This window comes from Sander lucioperca, chromosome 7 (assembly GCF_008315115.2).
Source record: "Sander lucioperca isolate FBNREF2018 chromosome 7, SLUC_FBN_1.2, whole genome shotgun sequence".
Taxonomy (NCBI): Eukaryota; Metazoa; Chordata; class Actinopteri; order Perciformes; family Percidae; genus Sander; species Sander lucioperca.
In genome coordinates, this window is record NC_050179.1 from 5,514,274 (window position 1) to 5,532,044 (window position 17,771).

General features: G+C 38.7%; 1 protein-coding gene across 2 annotated transcripts in view; it reads left to right on the top strand.

Annotated features, from left to right (window-relative positions):
* Positions 1 to 12,321: 12,321 nt before the first annotated feature.
* ppm1h (protein phosphatase, Mg2+/Mn2+ dependent, 1H) overlaps positions 12,322 to 17,771 on the top strand; it is a 44,744-nt gene continuing 39,294 nt past the window's right edge. Inside the window, exon 1 of one of the 2 annotated variants that reach the window (XM_031282772.2) lies at positions 12,322 to 12,796. In XM_031282772.2, coding sequence (XP_031138632.1) covers positions 12,357 to 12,796 — 440 coding nt within the window. In that variant the 5' untranslated portion in view covers positions 12,322 to 12,356. The remainder of the gene's footprint in view (positions 12,797 to 17,771) is intronic. The other variant, XM_031282773.2, reaches the window with a different exon arrangement.

Genomic DNA, 17,771 nt, shown 5'->3' on the forward strand with positions numbered 1-17,771 from the left:
GACAGATATCTCAAAACAAGGGCAAATAAAACCATATCTGCACGGCTTCATTACACTTTAGAAAGAAAATACGTTTTATACTGTAATTTGTCTATGACGTCTATTAGACTCCATCAGGAGTACAACATGATTTAATTTGATTATTTTATTGTCTAATTTACTTATTAATAATTTACATTATTACGTTTCTTGCTGAAAAACTGTGTTACACCTCATGAAATCATAATTGTGTAATGTAATAAGGCAGTGGTATTACTTTGTCTTTATTGCATCATTAAATAATTTCAACGTCATTGTTAGCATTATGAGTAATTATTGGAGATGGTCCAATACCATTTTTTGCTTCCCGATACCAATTTTGATACCTGAACTTGCGTAAAGGCCAACACCGAGTACCAATCCGCTACCAGTGTGTTATATATTTTATCATGTTTTAACAGCTGTATACTACTAACCCTGTATGGACGTGTCATTGTTGTACGGCCTGGCTCAGGTTAAAGATTTTGTGAAACATTTTGACAGTCTTAACGGAAAAGATAAATAAAATACTTTAAAGTAGATTATCATATAGGCTAAATTATGTGGTATCGGATTGGTGCATAAACTGGAGTACTTTCCGATACTAGCATTTTAGGCAGTATCGGAGGCTTTTCCGGTACTGGTACTGGTATCGAACATCTCTAGTAATTCTCTAGTAATTATACCAGCATATCACAGTATTCTAGTAATGCACATTGTTCCAAAGAGCTGGTGATATCGACCAGTTTCCCCTATAGCAGCTAAACCCTCCCAACCCCCTTGATCCTCTATGGTTCAGTTTATCTCTGACCATCTGACCTCATAACACAAGGGTCTGGTACTCATATCACAGAGATGTATGGGAGGGGGAGTCCTACAGAAATATGTGTGAGCCCTTCAAATAGGGTGGAGAAGGTTAAGACCTGCAATAAAGGATGGAGATGTTCATTGTCAGCAATAAAAAAGAGAAAAAATTGGCATCAGGCAATCCCGGCTGGTATCAACTAATTATGTATGCAGCTACGATTTCTACTTAAGGCGATATGGAGGAAGTATTGTAGCTCTGATGGACATATCTCAAATTCCCACTGGCTCTCATTAGACATGCCAATCATTAAGTAGCATGCCTCTGAAAGCCTGGCTATATATGCTAACATGATCTAAGGTCATTAGTCAGTCTAGACTGAGCAAATACTCCAGGAGGCAGTGATTAAGTTTCTCCAAAGAGTTTAAAAAAGAATGACTCCAAGTTAGGGTGCCAGAAAACAGACAAATCTTATTGTAAAGGGTCATAAAACAAGAAGCATTGCCATAAAAGAGGCTCTCTGTACCAGTTTGACACAGAATTTTCTGCACATGAAAACAAACGCAAGCCATCCATTCAATACATTTCTGTGTACTGTCGCACTGAATGCTTGCTCTTGGGGGAATTACTGGAACTGTTGGGTCTTTGTAAATTATAGAATGTGGTCTAGACCTACTCTATCTGTAAAGTGTCTTGAGATAACTCTTGTTATGAATTGATACTATAAATAAAATTGAATTGAATTGAATTGAATTGAAAATGTACTGCATCAACTCTGTGACAAACTGTTATGGGTCATTGCTTTCTTTTTCACTTGGATATTGTTTTGTGACGACGAAGGAGAACAAGAAGGAGCTCAATCAGAAAATCAATATAGTCTCTCGACAGAATGTACTGAGCTGCTAGTGAGATGAATGCAGGAAGAAAGATCAATTGGTTCAACAGGGGTTTGTGAAGAGCAACGGCAACAAAGGACTTATCCTTTTCGTCCTCTGTGTTTTATTTATCGTTAGATCTCTGGAAAAAAAAAACCTGCTGGAGGGAAGTGAGAGGCCAAACAAAGAAGCAGAATATTTAAGCTGCACATGCATATGAATGTCATTGTTCCTTGGCACACCTCTGAATAATTACTTCACACTTCAGTCTCTCAGACATGAAACATGACTTCAGGCATCGGTTTGCTGTTTGTTGGCAAACCCCTCCACCTTCCAAGCAATTTAGAAGTAGCTGAAAGAATGCCATTGCTTGAAGAAAACATGTTTACCCCACAGAGTTGGATGATGAAGATTTAATGGTGCTCTTTCCTATGTATTCTTAATAGATTTTGATTGGGCATTGTGTGGGGATAATGCCAAGAAGATCCATGCTTCCTTTCTTAGTAAGTAAACAGCTTCTACCAAGTTTCCCTCATAGGAAACAAGTCCTGTTTTCTGTCTATCTGGATAATTGTGTCCACAGCTTGCTTCCCTCCACCTGACACCCTGGCCTTTCCTCAATTGGCCGGATAGCATAAACAGACATGCCAAAAACGGTGTTTACAAAGTGGCTATTCTGACAGAAATGTTGATTTTTAACAAATGGAGCTTCACATGTTTTGGCTGATTTAAATTTCTGTTGATCAGTGGTAACCATGTGAGCCAGATGTGTTACCTTAAATAAAGGAAGTTTTTTCAGTACTTTGATCAGAGGAGTTAGATGAGATGGGGCTCTCTGCTGCCATTACGTGCAGCCTCTTTCTTCCTGTTCATTGTTCTCCTTCAAACATCCTTAAAAATAGCACACGTTTCTATTTACTATTGTGATGTTTAATCACTCCCCAGAGGTCATTCAATTTATGCAAACATGCCGGTCTAAACATGCTGGTACACAAAATCTGGAGCTTGATCAAACGTTAGTTTTTATGACTCGTCACGTCCTGGCAGTGTGAAGAAGGCAAAATAGAAAGAAATACAAATATCATTTAGAAAATGTCCCACAAAATCAGTTTGTTTTTTTTTTTATAAAGAAAAAGTATTGTGTGTGCAATGTTGCCCCCCTCCACAACAAGGAAGCAGATAACTGCTGCTGTATAGCTTGTCCTACTTTTCTGTAATATTTATCTATCCAGAGGAAGTTTGCTTAACAAACAACTTTTTTTCTTGGTGAATCTTTGGCCATCAAAACTGAATTGCTTTGCAGGATCTGTGTACAACTGTTTGTCTATTGTTAACTTCCAGTCTCAACTGTCAGCATATGTCTTGGGTCAGCTCAGTGTCTATAAGTTATTGTTTCCTACCAGCAAAGGATGTCATTCCTGGTATTTGCAGCTGAGGTAAGAACGAAAGGGGAATCAGAGGGATTTTAATCCTAATTGGGATCATGGCCATAATATGGGTGACAGGGTAGTAAGAGCATACTACTGTTCTTCTTTGCTAATATTTCAAAAGAAGAACAAAATGATTATTTCATGAATTGAAGTTTAATATAAATAGTTAAATACTATAAAACAAGAAGCAAGCCCAAAACACAAATTTGGGAAGTGGGTAAAAGACAAATAACTGTCAAACACATTACTATTGTTTGTGAATACTCCTCACAAATACATTACTCAAGTAAAAACATTTTAAAGACTCAGTGACATCTCAACTAATTATCACCAAAAACACAAGTCTTTCCATTTTTTACCAATCCAACAAATGTTTTCTGGATCAGTATTCCAGCTTCATACAGCTGTTGGCATTTATGCCTTTTAGTAAGACATGGAAAGGTCACATTGAGATTGTATTAATCAAACGTGCTTTGATGTGCCATAGGATCGCAGCATGACCGATGATTGACCTGCTCTGTGAACGTCCAAACCAGGTGGGAATCAAAGGCAGAGCCAGGGAGGTGAGATGAGAGGCTGCTGGACATGAAACCTACTCCATCCAACGATGCATACCTGTGTATACAGAACATACACAACACTAGACGTATGAAACCAAACATAGGCAACATGCCTTCCTGACAAAATGCTCAAAAATGTTATTAAGCTCTGATGCAAATAAATGTTGCAAAAAATAAATAAATAAATAATACACCTTATATTGAATATATTGTGTAGTATTGCTATGTAAATATTCTAAATGTATGCATGTGTTTATTTCACACAAAAATGTTCAGCTTTATTATTTGAGATACAAGTGACTGACACTCACACACCACAACCAATAAAATATGAAGTGTATGTGATGCCGGACTTGTTGCCTAGAAACCAATAGCAGGTTTAATTTACTCCGTGGACAATGACTAATGAAAGTCACTGCAATAGTTGTCACTGCTCATTGCCACAGGTCAGGGAAAACTTGACTCTCTCTAATTATGAAAGCCTTATTTGTGAACAGTAATGTCACTAGCCAAGAGCGATGAGGTGTTGCTCTTAATGCCTTCCTGCCCGGTAAGTGCCGCATGTTCCAGCATCTGATAAAGGCTAGCGGTTGTCTTCTGAGAAATGGGTTCTCTGGGATTTTATCAGGACTTCTCATCTGTAGACTATGTTAGACAGTGAACAGGGTGATGTGGCTGAATGTGAAGTCCAAAACTACATTGTGTTGTGTCCAGGCACAGCAGGTTGTTCTAAAAATCCAAACAACTTGCCATGCTCCTTTAGGGGGGGGGGGCTGAAAACAGGGGCAAAGTTAATGATGTCTAATGTTGTCAATTTTGTGTTTTTATCAATAAACAATTGATAAAATAACACCACCATAAAACATGACCCATTGGCATTTGGGACTAGATCTACTTTATGCTAGTGTATCAAAATGAAAGCAGTTGAGATTGAATCATGTTAATGGCCTATATACAGCAACTTTAACTTAACTACAAACTCAACATCTTTTAGTAGATTTTTGCATCTCATATTTAATATAGGCCTTTGTTAGGGCACTTTAAATTACATGATTTTATTATCTGAGTGAATGCCTTTGCAGGAGTTGTGGAAGCTCATTGAAATACAAGAGGTTATGACTTAATTAATATTCTGTTTCTGTTCCATTATACCAGGTAATATAGAGCCATTAATGTTCCAGCTCTCCATTTACAGCAAAGGCAGGGTTATGGTGCTATGTCTGCTCAGTATGCATGATCTGTACTCTTGTTAGAGACTGATTCCATGGCCAGTGTGTCCTTATGATGATGTGTGCCAATGAGGCATAAAGACACAGAAATTATTGAAGTGCAGGTACAAATAATGGATAACACAAGAAATAAATTCATGACTTACACAGATTGTTTTATTTATCCTCTGCCCTCATGACTGTTAGGGATATTGCACTCATCCCTGAAACAGTGTGATGCTAAACTATAGTTTTCCACCATGTATGAGCTTTCACTGCAAGTAATTTCCATTACACACTTATATTTGTAACTTTCTTTCACTTGGTGCCTTCTTATGATGGCTCTTGATGGGGTGGCAGAACCGGAGGGTTGCTGGTTCAAGTCCCCATACGGACCAAAGTATGGTGGTGGACTGGTAGCTGGAGAGGTGCCAGTTCGCCTCCTACTGCCAAGGTGCTCTTGAGCAAGGCACCGAACCCCCAATTGCTCGGGGCACCTTTTCATGGGCAGCTCCCTCACTCTGACATCTCTCCATTAGTGCATGTATAGGTACTGAGCATGTGTGTGTAATTTAGGCCTGTGTGTAATAACAACAGAGTGAAAACATTGTAATTTCCCCTTGTGGGATTAATAATGTATACATTGCACTCTTTGTTTAATGAAAGATTCAAAAACACATTATTTTAGCCATTGTTTTTTGACAAGGCAGGCAGCGTTAAGACTATGTTCTTCTACAAATGTAGTTTACATTGCAAAAGTAGTCAAAGTCAAAACAAATTTAAAATCTACTTTTTGTAAATCAGATATAGAATACATAATACATCTTTTTGTTTCGCAAGCATGTGAGAACCCTCGACAACAACATATGCGTCCGTTAGTTTTTACCAAATAGTGGTCAGGTAAGGTTTTCTTGGAAAGGTTCTTAGTACACTGGTGACATCTGCTGGTCAGAAATTAAAACAACAAGCTACCCAAGCTAATCAGGGCAGCAGTTTTCAGATTACATTATGTGCTTACATAATTGCAAAAGGGTTCTCGACTGTTGTAAAAAGAAGTGGCTGAACTTTAATGCAATATCTACATAGCCCATTATCAGCAACCATTCATCCAGTGTTCCAAAGGCACATTCTGTTTACTAATATGATATCATTTTAAAAGGCTAACTGAGAAAACATTGGAGAACCTTTTTGCAATTATGTAAGCACATAATGTAATCTGAAAACTGCTGCCCTGGTTAAAAAAAACAGTGCAACTGATCTCAGCTGGTATTCTGTCTATAATGGAGTGGAATGGAAATTTCTAAATGACCCCAAACTTTTGACCAGTAGTGTATGTCACAATACGCATGAGAGAAGATAAACTGCCTGATTTGGTTGTAGTGACCAAAAGCACACTGACCTCCTAATTTCCTGGTAAACAGAACAAGTATAACAAAGTTGTTCCAGTGTTTCTGCAATTGCTGTTGGGTGCACTATTGGTGACTTGCCTCCCGATGTTAGAGCATAGAGTAGAACCAATCAGGTTCAAGAGTGGATTGGCCATCAGCAGGCCAAAGCATGCGAGCAAAATGATAATGAGAAAATACAGCACTGCATTCTTATACTGTATGTGGAGTTGGAAATAGTTCTAGAAAAGTATACTCAAGTAAAAGTACTGTAACTTTGTAAAGTTTAGTGAAACATTACTGGCTTACATTTTTAAAAAGAAAAGAGGGGGTGGAGGGAGGGTGAAGAAAAATGCTATATGACAATGCTGTTATATGATTGACTTATTGAAATAAATTCAATCATATTTCATACCACATTTATATGCAGTTATACATTTATATGTACACATTTATATATCATTAACATGTCAACGTATGCACATCAAACCAAACAAACAATACATTCCATTTCTATAGACTGAACTGATAATCAAATACAACCAACCACCTTAGCCTCACTAGAACCAGAAAAGAGGAAAAAAACTAGATAGTGAAACAAACAATACACTATAAATGCAACAATGATTAAGCTATAAAAGCTTATAGAATCAACAGTAGAAAAAACATCACAAAGAAAAACAACACAGAGATGTATAAACAACATAAACTCCACAGAGTCCTCCTCAATCTGCTCCAGGTTCATTTTTCCAACATGTTGATCTGAATGAGGCTCTGCAGGGATTACTGTCACAAACAGCAGAAAGGAAAAGTTCCTCAGTAGATTTTAGCATTTAGCATGTTAGCCACACCCAGCATGCACCTGTTGGGTATGTTTGATTTGGATAACTAGCATGCTGGCCGGGTGGTACAATACATTAGTGATGAATTAAGATCGATACAACCTGAGGTGGAATGTAACTAAGTACATTAAGCCTACTCAAGTACTGTACTTAAGTTTAATTTTGACATAGGTTACTTGAGTATTTCCATTTTATGCTACTGCTACTCCACTACATTTTAGAGGGAAATATTGTATGTTTTACTCCACTACATTTATTTGACACTTATAGTTACTTTTTACATAAAAAAACACATTGTATGCTTATATCATATAATGCAGCACTATACTAATCTACCCAGTAGTATACAACTTATCAAAAAATTGGCTACACAATGACAAACTACACATGCATTTACAGAATGATATAATATTCTATAATATTATAACACTGTGAAAGGAGCCATTCAGCATAACGAGTATTTTTGTACATTAAGTACATGTCGCTGATAATACTTGTGAACTCTAACATAAGTAACATTTTGAATTCAGGACTTTTACTTGTTATGCAGTATTTTTAGACTGTGGTTATATACTGGCCATGACACAAGATAAAGAGAAAAGGAAAGAGATTTTTTATTTTTTTTTAATCTCAATGAATCTTTTCCTGGTTAAATAAAGGTAAAGTAACTGTGAATATATGAGTATTTCTTCACCACTGAATGCAACATCTTTTTTGACCTACTGATTGCTCAGGTAAAATAATGCTAACCTTAACCCACAATGGCACAATTCTTCATTATATTGCTTTGTTGTACTTTTTACAAACTGCTAGGCCCAGCCCGGCTGCACCTCTCACACCCCCTGATACTCGGCCAGTGAACATTTATATTTAAAACATATATAGTTACTTTTTAAAGAGTGTCACCTCTCTGGAGCCCTGCCCTCCTGCAGCTGCAGACACATCAGGAGTTTATCAAGGATTTTTTTCCAACTTTGATTTTTACTCTGTAGTGGATGTGACTTGAAATGTAGCAAAGTATAATATTTGAGATAAAACATATTTAAATACAAGTAAAATACAGTACACAAAAAATGGTTAGTAACTAGAATGCAATGGTTGTTGTACTAGTCCAGTGGGCTAATACCAGTAAAATAATAATGCTAGCACTACAAGTTGTAGTAACAGTAGTTTAGTTGCTGCTGTTTTTTACTTTTGCCTGAACAAAACCACTGTGATAAGTGTGACAACTGCATTAAATTTGTAACATCTCAGTATTTCAGTTCAAAGACAAATGTATGCAGTGTTAACATGTCTTACACAGATAAACAGACACCAACTTTTGCGATAATCCATACTCACACTCGAGTTCACCACCTCCAGATTATCCTCTGGTACAAGTGTGTGTGGGCGGCCGTCTGTGTCCATCTGTGAGTCAGTCATCAGATGGACTAGAAGGCTGATTACACACACACAGGCACACACACGCACGCACGCACGCATGCACACACACACACACACACACACACACACACACACACACACACACACACACACACAGGCTGGTGACAATGTTCACACCATCTTGACCCTTTCATCACCATCATAATCCTGTGATAAATAAAACAGACAAAGCTGGAGGGAGATGATGTGCAAGGAGTGGACAAAAAGAAAAAAAAGATACAGTACATTAGCATTCACTAGAATTGGATTAAATACTCGTTAAACATTATTGACCAATACTGCAAATTTATGTAATCTGGCATGGGAAAAGGTCTCAAAACTCAGCACAAAATGAGGATATACTGCATTTCTTTTTTTTCAAGATATTCTTTAGGCATTTTTATGCCTCTATTTTTGACAGGACAGCTTAGACTTGCAAGGGGAGAGAGAGGGGGAATGACATGCAGCAAAGGGCCGCAGGTCGGAACTGAACCCGCTGCCGCTGCGTCGAGGACTGAGCCTCTGTATATGGGCGCACACTCTACCAGGTGGGCTACCCAGGTGCCCCGATATACTGCATTCTAAAACACACAAAAAAGAGGAGCCACGATTACAATCTTAAGCCACAAGAAGGTTAAAGTTGAAACGAGATTGCTAACACAAGTCTGCATTACTAATTTGTATGTGTGTGGCTCTGTGGATGGCAATGTCTGTCTGTCCAAAGAAAGTACACTACATGGCCAAAAGTATGTAGACCACAAACAAAGCATGTTGGAGACCCAAGCAAGCAAGCTCTGACATTTACTAACTATTGATGATTGTATAGTGCATCATCTCCTGCACCGCAGCTCACAGACCGGCTCAATGTGTGTAATTAGGTCAGTAGAGCTCTTTGCTGGCAAACTCATGACTTATTGATTGGATACAGTCTGCCAATTGGACAACTCCACTTTAATTGGAATTTATTCATTTTCACTGGAGACATACTGTATAGTGAGTGAGCTCACGGTTTTAATGGGCATGTAAACATAAAGATTGAAATTAACTGTGTGTTAGTGAATATACCTATTATATTATAAACTTATTTTGTAATCTACAAAGAGTCACATGCTGTTGACTCTTAGAAACAGTTAACTCTTACAAAAAAAGCACATGTCAATGTATCACATGCAAAATACATTTCACATGTTTATTACATAAGGAGCCTATTTCATACTGTAAAACAGACTTGTGGTTAAGGACATTTAACTTGTGATAAATTGATATGATAGAAGCACACTAGATTTTCAGATATTTCATATGTGAAATGAAAGAAAAATAAATAAATTCACATGTGAAATAAACATGAGTTATAAATAACTTCCTTGATTAATTACTATACTGTATAAGCATGTATGGTTTTCAGGTATTTCACATGTGAAGTAGCAGTATTATTTGAGTACTGCTGGTGTCTGCGTGTATAAGGAAGCAGGAGGTTGGGGCCCAGGAAGGGCTAAAAGCAAAGTTTTGCTCTGGGGCAACCAAACAGGTTAATCTGGCCATGCTTGACTTGAGACTTAAAGCAAAGAAGTTATTCTCATATAACTAAAGAATTATTAGAAATCACACAGACAATGGGGTAACACTTTAAAAAGCAGATATTACGCATAAAAGCACATGTAAAGCCTCACAAACTTCATAAGAGATATAATTAGTGTCTTCCATCAATTAGGCTTGTGTTATTGAATTTTGATCAGACATTTGCCAACTTTCAGCAGACTCAAGCAACATTTGACTAAAGGGTTGTTGACAGAAGCAGACTGTCCAAATGGCAAACATTTTTCCAGTGAACATTTGTTTTAAATGGATTTGGATCAATTTCCAGGTGAGTCTAACAGTGTCAATTTGTGAAAGTCTTTCTATTATTAAAAGTAGAGCATTTTTAAAAAGTCATTCTCAGTCTGTCACTGGATTTTAAACTTCACCTTTCGACGCTGCCGGTCCATGAATAGAAAGAAGCCTTTGAGTCTCATCTGTGGGTTGGCTGGTACATAGACTGCGGTATTGTATAACACATCATTTTGTGAGGCTTACTTCTCCAAAAGGCAGCTATAAGTGTGTTTGTAAGTTCATGATGTCTAGACACATCCTGGTGGGCTGGCTGAATGCCCAGCCAATCAGATTTAAACTGTTTTAGAGGCCAGAACAAACTGAAAATAGAAATTGAAACAAAGAAAACACCAAAGTTACCAGAAAGTGATATTCCACAAATCTGGCCAGATGTGTCATATTTGAAGTAATATCTCTAGTTTTAACTGAATTATCAAATGTAACCTTATACTGTTTGTCATCTAGGAAAAAAAAGTTGATTTCTGTGTGCTGAATTCATTACAGAGCCCAATTTGTTAATATAGTTTAGTCAGTTTAAAACTACAGTGAGGAAATGAGGCCACCACAGTCAGTATCAGGTCTCAAATCTCATCTGAAAATACACTTATACATAATTGAATATTCTTATTTTTTTTTTTTCTATTCAACTTTTTGGAATTTTATTTATTTTAGTTTTTCCCTGTAATTTGTTTCACCTTATTTTATCCTTTTTTAAAACCTTTTTTTCTATTTGCTTTAATTATTGCCGCTTGTGAAGCACTGTATTACTTTTTTTTTTAACAGCTCTTAAAATACATATTATTATAACTAGGCATATGTGACTCCTGTTACACTTCATATATAAATTGCTTATTTTGTTTCTTCTCAATTACAGTTTTGGTTGTCCACTCAGGTACAGAGAGCATGCCAAAGTCTTCCTGTGTGTGTGTGTGTGTGTGTGTGTGTGTGTGTGTGTGTGTGTGTGTGTGTGTGTGTGTTTCAAAATTAAACCACATACACACACACACACACACACACACACACACACACACACACACACACACACACACACACACACACACACACACACACACACACAGAGAAAGCTCTTTCCCCTTTATTTTATTTATTCTTTTGCAGACAAATAAGTAGCATAAGAATAATCATTTTAGTTATTTTTTTCATTCTTGGAAAGACAGAGCAATCTGGGGTTGACCTTTAACAGCATTAGGATTAAGTCCAGCTATTAGGGACAATTTGTGCTTTGGGTTAACATTTAACAGCTCAAAAAGATACTCAACATTGTTTATTAGCTTAATACTTCCATGACTTTCCCGAATTTGATGAGAATTGCCTACAAACCTAATTTTTAACTGATAACGTGTTTCAGAAATGCATTACATCTGTTTGGGGGTACAGAGACCCCCAGATGTAAAAGATGGCTAAATGCAATAGATTTGTGTATGCCATAAGTGATTGATGCTGATGCTGGATTTTGCAGCACTATCCCTTCCAACTACCAAATAATTATATTTCAATTTATAGCCTAAGAGTTGAGAGGCTTAACAGGGGCCTGTTGATCCCAAACATAAGTAACATCACTCTGTAAGGATGCGTACGGTCTACATGTCTTTGTGAATTACTTTTTTTGCAAAAAAATAAACATAGTCTATTTGATCATATTCAACTGTAGCCCATATAGCATAGGATAGGCCTACAACGTGAAACATTTCCTTGTTTGGTTAAATAGTTTATTTTTTTGTTTTGTTTGTGACCTTCATGAAATGTGCAAGGCAAGCCCAGTGTTGGGGCTGTTTGACGTCAGGACCCAGTGCTGCGCTGCACCTTGCCCAGCAGGTAATCGTCACTCCGGGATTAACGCACCTTGACCTCCAGCACTGTAAACATAAGCTGCTCACTGAGATGCCAGTGCGACCAAATCCACCAGCAAACCGTTTGTCACATGACTAGCATGCAGCGCTGCCTGCCTGTGTGTCTGTGTAGCTTTTATTTCCGCGTTCACCGAGGGAGCGCTGGGCTGAATGAGTTTTTACGGCCGCTGTGTGTCTACCTTTCACGCCGCGAAACTGCGTCGCCGTGTTGGGATCTGTCGGGCGGGGGGAAACTCACGCAATCGCATCGCCTGGACCCACGCTGCAGCAGGACCATGCTCACGCGGGTGAAATCGGCGGTGGCCAATTTTATGGGAGGTATGATGGCTGGTGGCTCCAACGGTGACCATCCCGGCGGTGGCTCGGATATGCCGCTGAAATTTCCGTACAGCAGACCGGAGTTCTTGGGACTGTCGCCGGACGAGATAGAGTGCTCGGCGGACCACATCGCGAGACCGATCCTCATACTGAAGGAGACCAAACGGCTGCCGTGGGCCACCGGCTACGCAGAGTGAGTAACCTGTAGGCTATGCGTCCATCTTTTCTTGCACAGCACACAGCATCCTTTGGAAGTGCGCGTTCTTCCCGGACCGCTGAGATCCCTCAGCAAGGCGTAAACATGAGCACCAGCCGCTTTTGTTAGGCTATTATTATTATGGCAGGTTTTATGTGTTTGTGAAATTAAAAATAGGCCAAGGTGCATGAGCTGGCCTTTCCCCATATTCATTCAGTGATTTCCTAAATCTGTAAACATCACCCAAACACAGCCTACCTCTAAGGTCGCTATAATCTAGGCCATATCGGATTGATGATGATTTATTATTGTGATGGCGCAGTAGATGGAAAAAATACCACAATCTTACAGTGTAGACTCACTGTAAGGCAAGAGATCATAGGCCTATGTGTTGTTGTTTTTTAACATAATGAGATCAACAGTAAACTATAGGTTTATCCCACAAAACTAGGTTTTATTCTGAAAACTAATAATATGTTTTATTGGCACTTATGAGGCTAGTCAGGAAAACTCTCACAAATAATTTACTAGTTTAGATTGTTCGGTGTGTATGTTGAACATAGTAATAATACAATACATAGTGTCACAGTAAAGCTGGTAAAACCTGACCGTGTCCTTTTAGATGTGACATGGGACACACAGTTATCACATGTAGATTAGCATGTTTTAAGTATTTGCTCATTCAATGTTTGTCTTGTCAAAACTTAAAGTTATCCTCCATCTACTTCACAACTGAGACCATGAATCGCAACCAGACCTTTTAAGATCATCTGTTGTATTATTGATATCACATCTTGGGCATTCACAATCCATTTGGCTGCCCGCATTCTCCTGCCATTAAGGCTGTAATAAACCAGCTGTGTTGTATTTTAAAAAAGACATATTATAAACAGCATCTAGTGCAGCAGCTTGACTCATGAAAAGCTAAGTTGTTACTTTGCTTCTATAAACCATGTCATTAGTATGGGAGTGCAGCTGCAGAAAAGTGGCAGGACATGAGGAAATGCAGGCTGGAGAAGCCAGGAATTACTTAATTTGAATGCTGGTAAACACAGCGTGCTGTACAACTCCACGGGCTAAAACAGGACCTGCACTACACAAACAAAACACTTAATGCAGTTTACATTTACCTTTTGGCAGGACATCTCAACTCACAAAGTAGGATAAACTCTTGTCATCATCATCTAACGCCCGAGAGCACAGAGTCACAATCACTTCTACTCATGCATTCCCATATGAAGTATCCGGATCTGATGGTTAGTGAGGCTGTCTAACTATAGAGGTCACAGTTCAGGCCTTAAGGCAATCCCAACTTCACATTGTGTAACACAGCAGTTTAGTACCCTGAATTCATACATATACAAAGAAGAGTTAGTGTGCTCTGTGTTTTCCTCTTGACATATCTTATCTTCATGCTGTTGATGGCTGTTATGATAGAGTGCCTGTTTCCTTGAGCTTAATTGTTTAATCAATGATATTAGACATTCAGTGAGTGCTGCGTGCAGAAACTCCCCCTATCTCTTTGTATCTAATGTTTTAACTTCAGCTGTCCTGCTGTGAACCCAGTGTAGATGTGCAGGGCTGAAACATATTGTCATAAAATAGTGAAACAATGGCCAACACAATTTCCCAGAGCTCAAGGTGATGTCTTAAAATTGCCTGTTTTGTCTGACCAACTGTCCAAAACACAAAGATATTTAGTTTGCTGTGATGTAACCCCACAGCAAATCCTCACATATAAGAAGGTAAAACCAGAGAAAATTTTGCATTTTCGCTTGATTCAATACTTAACATTATTGTTGATTAAATTGACTAATTGAATGTTTTAGTATTAAAAGAGATGTGTATGGTATGGTCTCTGCTTCCTATCGAATGAGGAAATCCTTTTTTAATTATCATACGCCCTCTGCAAGGCTTCCTCATGCTAATCTGCCATGAAGAATCTTTAATCTCAAAATGGAAAAGAAAGGAAACTACTCATAAATGTTCTAAAGTAGGTTGCATCATTTTAGTTAAAGTGGCCATATTATGAAAAAATCACTTTTTCTGGGATTTGGGGTGTTATTTTGTGTCTCTGGTGCTTCCACACACATACAAACTTTGAAAAAAACCCCATCCATGCTGTTTAGAGTGAGATACGGGTTTCTGAATGTGTCCTGCCTTCAGTCTCCGGGTGGAGAATCTGCAGGGCTTTCTACGTAACTAGCCGAGACGAGGGGGCTAGGGGGCTAACCGTTAGCATGCTAGCTCATTCTCAATGGCAAAACACCGTTACAACACGAATTCACCCTAATCTTCAAAATAAATTGTATAGAACTACTTACATGTCCCTGTTCTGCAGGTATTCCACACAAAGTTGGAAGTGCGCCCTCGTTTAGAAGAAGTCTCCCGGCTAATCCTGCCTTGTACTGACTGAAGTTGTAGAATCAAACAGCTAGTTGATGTGATCTTACCTAGCTAATGCGCATGTGCGACTTCCAACAAAGATGGTACAGAAGTGAGAGGTCTCACTCTGTAGCTAAAACAGAGACCTGAACACACAGGGTGAAAAGAGGAGCTGCAGCAATGTGCAGTACAACAAAAATATGGTGTTTTTTGAAAATTAAACCATGTAAACCTATTCTGATACAATCTCAAATTACAATTATGAACCTGAAAATGAGCATAATATGGTCACTTTAAAATGATAATCCAGAATTTTTGTGTGCTAATTGTGTATTTCATTATTAATCATAATAAGTTCATGATTGAAACAACACAAATATTTTACTGAGGTTTCGTGTGTGTGTGTGTGTGTGTGTGTGTGTGTGTGTGTGTGTGTGTGTGTGTGTGTGTGTGTGTGTGTGTGTGTGTGTGTGTGTGTGTGTGTGTGTGGCATGAGCCAGGACTGAGCCATACTAGGGATTTGTCAACAGCTGGCTGACCAGCGGGCTTTGTTATTGTGAAATCTCACTGCCATGAGCCCATATGAGATGATGTGATGTAGGGGTTAACATGGTCAGATACCGATGGGTCTTTCTCATAAAACGCCAGGATACATACTTGTAGTGCATTTTTTTTAAAGATTATTTTTTGGGCTTTTCGGCCCTTATTTTGACAGGACAGCTAGGTGGGAAAGGGGAGAGAGAGAGAGGGAGAAGACATGCAGGAAATTGTCACAGGTCGGATTCAAACTGTGGACCTCTGCGTTGAGGCATAAGCCTCTCAGTATACGTGCGCCTGCTCTACCCACTGATCCAACCCGGCCACCTTGTAGTGCATTTTAAGACTTGGTGGTTACAGCTATATATTTCTTTTGAAGAAGAAATGTTTTGAAGGGAATCTCTGAGATGGTTAAGCGTGTGTATCCTGCAAATTTTGGTAAATATTACACTCATACTTTTTTATTATTTGAAAAACATTTATTTTGTTGTACTTTTTACATCTATCTATATTTCAACATCCTGACTGTTTTTTCCTCATTGTAAATTATGTGAAAGGATTCCATTGTGTCCGTATCATTAGCAATGGAATGTAAAATCAAAGTTTAGGATCATGCAGGATGAATTGCACATTCCTAATCTGTACTTTTCCTCCCCCCCCCCTTCATAACCCTGCCTGTCTTTAGGCCTCTCTGAGGTGAGCTTGCTGATGTCATCCTGGGTTATTAGATTGCTCCCTGTGGAGACAGGAAGAGCAGTTCTAGCTTTATGAGAAGGATTCTGATGTGGGTGCATTGTCTGGTCCAGTGCACAATCATTTGAATGGATCAGTGCGTATTGCTCACCGCCCTCGCTTCTCTAGTGCACTTACAGGCCTCACTTATGTAGACAGGCTACATTTACTGCTGCTTTTCTGTGCAGTTGTTTTCCACCCATCATGTATACACCAGCATTGACCAGTAATGATTCTCCCTTGTGCACCCAGTTCCCTGTAAGGGTGCAGTTCTCAGTGCTGCTGTGTTGCATGGTGCTTGGTGTTCTCTAAATATGAGGAGGAAACTGCTCGTAATGTCACCTTCAGTTGCGTTCAATCAGGCGTGCTCTCTCCAGGAAGTGTTTTCAGTTTTGGAGGGCTCAACCTCGCTGTGACAATGTCCATTCACAAAACCAAAAATGCCAAGTCATTCACTCTCGGTCACTTTAATAGGTACACCTGTGCTATCTAATGCAATTCAATACAATAATTCCTTCCTTTAGACGACGTTTAGTTTTTGTTGACATTGTCGGAAATGTGTAGATTCCTTGTGTGTTATACTGAGGTCAGGGTTAAATGTGGCTGTGTTCTGGACTGCATTATATTGAGTTGTGTTTCTAATTTCTTGTCCTTTCCATTTTCATACCGGTGTACCTAATAAAGTGGCCACTGAGCGTATGTCACTATTACAGTTACCATACCTTATATTATTTATATTATATGTGGTACAGTCAGTAATTTGTAATGGTATTAGCTTACATCACCATTACCACTTTGAACTTAAAAATTTCCCTGACTCCTTCATTTTTTGGGTGCAGTCAAATGAAAAAGTGATCGATTAATCACGAAAATAATTGAGGGGTAAAAGGACTATGGCAATTATCATTAGTTGATGCCTTTAGTTACCTGCTAACTTAACCAGCTGTGGGTTCCTAAACTCCCACTTTGTTTCGGAGTACTTGGTTCTAGCCTCTACCTTGTCTGCTCAAAGTTACTTTTTGGAGGGCGAACAATGAGAGAAGGGACAATGAAAAAGCTGTCGTCTCCACCTAATGTGTAGCTTCAGTTTGGATAAAAGTGAGGTCTTGAGAACAAATAAAGGATGGCAAATAGTAGACAGAAAGTTTCTGTCCAGTGGTGGAATGATTATGCCAAAGCCAATTCTTTTCTAAAGTAGCCAGAAGAAGAGTTTACTTAACGTGAGAACTGTTAAAGCACTTCATCAATAGGAGAGATCTAGCTCGCCCTCTCCTCCACGTCTCACCTTCTCCAACTTGCTTGTTGGCATAGGAGAGTA